General features: G+C 42.5%; 1 protein-coding gene across 1 annotated transcript in view; it reads right to left on the bottom strand.

The window, feature by feature from the left end:
* LOC101856065 (serine/threonine-protein kinase ATR) overlaps window positions 1–3,552 on the bottom strand; it is a gene marked incomplete in the record, with an annotated part of 74,155 nt that overhangs the window by 7,368 nt on the left and 63,235 nt on the right. The window contains 5 exon segments of the mRNA XM_013081704.2: window positions 610–763; window positions 1,082–1,177; window positions 1,535–1,692; window positions 2,174–2,281; window positions 3,288–3,377. Coding sequence (XP_012937158.1) covers window positions 610–763; window positions 1,082–1,177; window positions 1,535–1,692; window positions 2,174–2,281; window positions 3,288–3,377 — 606 coding nt within the window.

Raw genomic sequence — 3,552 nt, 5'->3', positions numbered from 1 at the left:
TTTTTCAGTTTTGGGATCGAGGCCTCGAGTCTTTTTGTCGTCGATCTTGCCCTGGCCTACTTCAAACCATTTTTGTGAGGAATACTTGTTTTAGTTTTAGTAGAGGTTTTACGGCGCTCGCAACTGCACAAGGTCGTATGAGCACCAAGGGGTGGATGTCAACAGAGAAGTCCTTATAGGGAATCAGATTTACCCTGCTCACCCCTCTAGCTTCAACAGCACATAGTCTGCTTGGACTATCAAGGCAACCCGGGAATAGCGGGGCACAAGAGTGTGACAAACATACAAGAGAAGTAGAGGAAAATGACAATAATAAGGATTACGAAAGAAAAAGCAGCAGTTCCCTGTTGTAGTTCAGGCACAGTTATGAGCATGACTTTGTTGGATCAATTCTATTGTGCATTAGAATGAGAAATGTCCCCCCTTTGGGAATGGCCTAAAGACACTTCAGTCAGTGGCACTGCCCTGGGGGGTAGAGGAATACTTGACGTGGCCCTGGCTCACCAAGACCCTACTTCCAGCGGCCCCACCAGGTGGTTCAAGTTTGAGACCTCTGATCTAAATTATGTCGGTGGAGGCATAAAAGATTTAGTCATTATGTACAGAGACCTTGTTGAAGAGACAGTTGAAGTCCACATGCACACAGTCCCCTGTGTGAGAGTCAAAGAGAATGTTTTCTCCATGCCGATCGCCCAGACCCAGGATGTATCCCACGATGCTCATCACAGCAGCCGTTCTGGCGTACGACACTCTCGCACTGTACCTGGCCAACAAAAAAGGAACTTCGGTGTTTATTTGTAAAGAGAAGTACATTGACAAAATAGGGTCATTTCATGCAGGGAAATAGAAGCATATTCATAGAATAATGATAATAATTAAATGCCAGGAAAAAGTAAGACAAAAAACAATAGAAGAAAAGAAAAGAAGTAGGATGTACAAGTGACACCCTTCAACCACCCGGGAGCTCAGGCGTACACAACCCATTTGCTCAAAAGGCCAGGACTCAGAAATTCGTCGCAAGGCTCTCTCTTTAATGATCTAAATAGTGTCAATGTGGGTGTAAAATATCTAGAACTATTACCATGACGTGGGGTCGGGAAATGTCCTCATGAACCATTCCGGCAGCATCTGAGGGTGACGAGGCAGCAGTTTCTCCTTGTAGATCGTCATTTTTGTCCTGAAAAGACAAACAAAACAAAAATGAGAAACAGACTCTGGAACGGAGACAAATTTTACTAACTAATCCTCTTCTACATCTCTTGAGTTTTCTTGTTTTGTTTGTTTGTTTGTTTGTTTTTTGGGGGGGGTCCTTTTTGTTTTCGTTTTCGTTTTGAGGAGGGGGGTTGTAAATGTTTTACGGTGCTCGCAACTGCACAAGGTCATATGAGTGCGCAGGACACATTAAACATTTTTAGTAGGGAGGGAGGGGGGGAGAGAGAGAGAGAGAGAGAGAGAGAGAGAGAGAGAGAGAGAGAGAGAGAGGGAGAGAGAGAGGGAGAGAGAGGGAGAGAGAGGGAGAGAGACAGAGACTTACTCTAGAGAGGAGTGTAGGGAAGGCATCAGAGCCTTCAGCTCTTTCCCAGACATATACAGCCCCTTCTCCTTGTACAGTTTCACAAGGATGTGACGTAGACCCGTGGTGTTGTTCACCCACTCTATCAGCCCACACTCTTCATTGAGGGGTGTCACAGTCTGAAAAAACAAGACAAAAAAAGCCAAAATAGTTAAAGAAAAATAAATGAAATAAGGAGTAAGATGATTTGTAGCTCCTGTTTTGCAGTCTGACCCCCCCCCCCCCCCCCCCCAACAAACAAACAAAAAATTAACATAGTTAAAGAGCACTTGAAGAAATAGGATTACAATGATTTGTGGCTTCTGCTATGGCCAACGACACCAGTTTGGGCAGAAACCAGTTTGCCACATTTTGAGCATTAAAAAGCATAATTTCCTTATGTGCTTTACACAGGCTTCTCTCTTGACTTCAGCATTTCTAATTCAAGAAGCCCTATACTCATAACCCTTCCAGCCCCATGCGCATATATTTTCAGCAGCGCTTGTACCTTCCACTATTCCAAAAGCGTATATTCTCAGTTTCGAGGAGTACCGAATTTGCGCATTTTTCAAAATTAGCAAACCTAATTAAACTTTAATGTTCATAATAATACACACATACATAAGTTCTGATCAACAAACGCCGTTTCCTGGACTCTGCATCTCTGCGTAGGAATTTGTTGATAATTGCGTTAAACTCCATCAGACGGCAATCCTTCCTCAAATCATCCTGCAAATGTAGAAATGAACAAAGTCAAGCAGAATGTAAGAAAGATTCTTCTTTTACTAGAAACACCTGGACTCATTATTGACCACTCACCAGTGAGGCTCTTATTTTTAAAAAAAAAATTTTTGGGTGAGTGTTTTACGGCCCTCGCAACTGCATAAGGTCATATGAACGCGCGGGACACATTGAACATTTTCAGTTGGAAGGAAATTTTGAATTTTTCGCGGGTGGCGACCAAGCCTACTCTTATCAATTTTTGGACCACCAAGGGATCTTTAACGGGCACAACTTGCACACGGGACCCCAGAACCCAGAACCTTTGAATGAGAGGCAAACACCTTAACCTCTAGGCCATGATAACCCCCTGAGGCTCTTAGTGGTGAAAGTCACCATAATAAATCAGAGATATCAACAATAGATTTATAGTTTATTACACAACATACAAAAATGGGCCGACATGGGAGTCAAAGCTTATCCCCCCCACTATAAGAGACGTTATGTTATAGGCAAGAATACATGGTACATTTGTACTTACAAAAAGCCACATCGAAAGCTAAGAATGTAAAGAATGCTACATTCTCGCGTTCAGAAGTGCCAACTGGCTATGAAAAAAAAAATCTGGAACATTTCAGACCCCGCTCAACCATGCGCCCTGGGACTTATAATTTAGGAATCATATTATATATAGATCTTCATATAAAGTGCAATGATATACCTAAAGTTGCACTGAATCTGGACAATCTCAGAAATCTGTATTTCCCAGTTAATCCGGAAAATCTGATATTCCCATTTAATCCAGAAAATCAATATCTCTGTGTATTTACCTCACAAGCAGTGCTGTCAATTGTTTTTGAGTACCACTTCTTGCAACATCTATGGACATAAGAGTGCTAGCATTGAGTCAACAGAAGTCCCCCCTCAAACACACACACACACTTCTACTGGTTCCCTGAGCCCAGGTTTCACACAAACAAAAAGCAAAAGTCAAAAAAGGACAGCAGACGAGTACCTTTGGTTTGCACATCATCACGTATCGCTTGCCGTCACTGCCAATCATTGTGATCTTTTTGGGCTTCTGGAGAGAAGGCAGCACTTCAATCTGCCGGGGAAAGCAACAACGTCTCCTTAAAAAGTCACCAACAAGTCGTCAGATTAACGAAGTTGTATTGGCAAACATGAGAAAGTTAATGAACACAGATCGGATTACACAGAAAACAAATGCTTAGAATGATAACTGTCCTTCTAGTAGAAGTAACAGAAATAATGTGCCCCCC

The sequence above is a fragment of the Aplysia californica genome, unplaced genomic scaffold, assembly GCF_000002075.1.
Source record: "Aplysia californica isolate F4 #8 unplaced genomic scaffold, AplCal3.0 scaffold00007, whole genome shotgun sequence".
Taxonomy (NCBI): Eukaryota; Metazoa; Mollusca; class Gastropoda; order Aplysiida; family Aplysiidae; genus Aplysia; species Aplysia californica.
The sequence above is the reverse complement of the archived record's forward strand: the minus strand, read 5'-3'. Positions and strand labels throughout refer to the sequence as shown.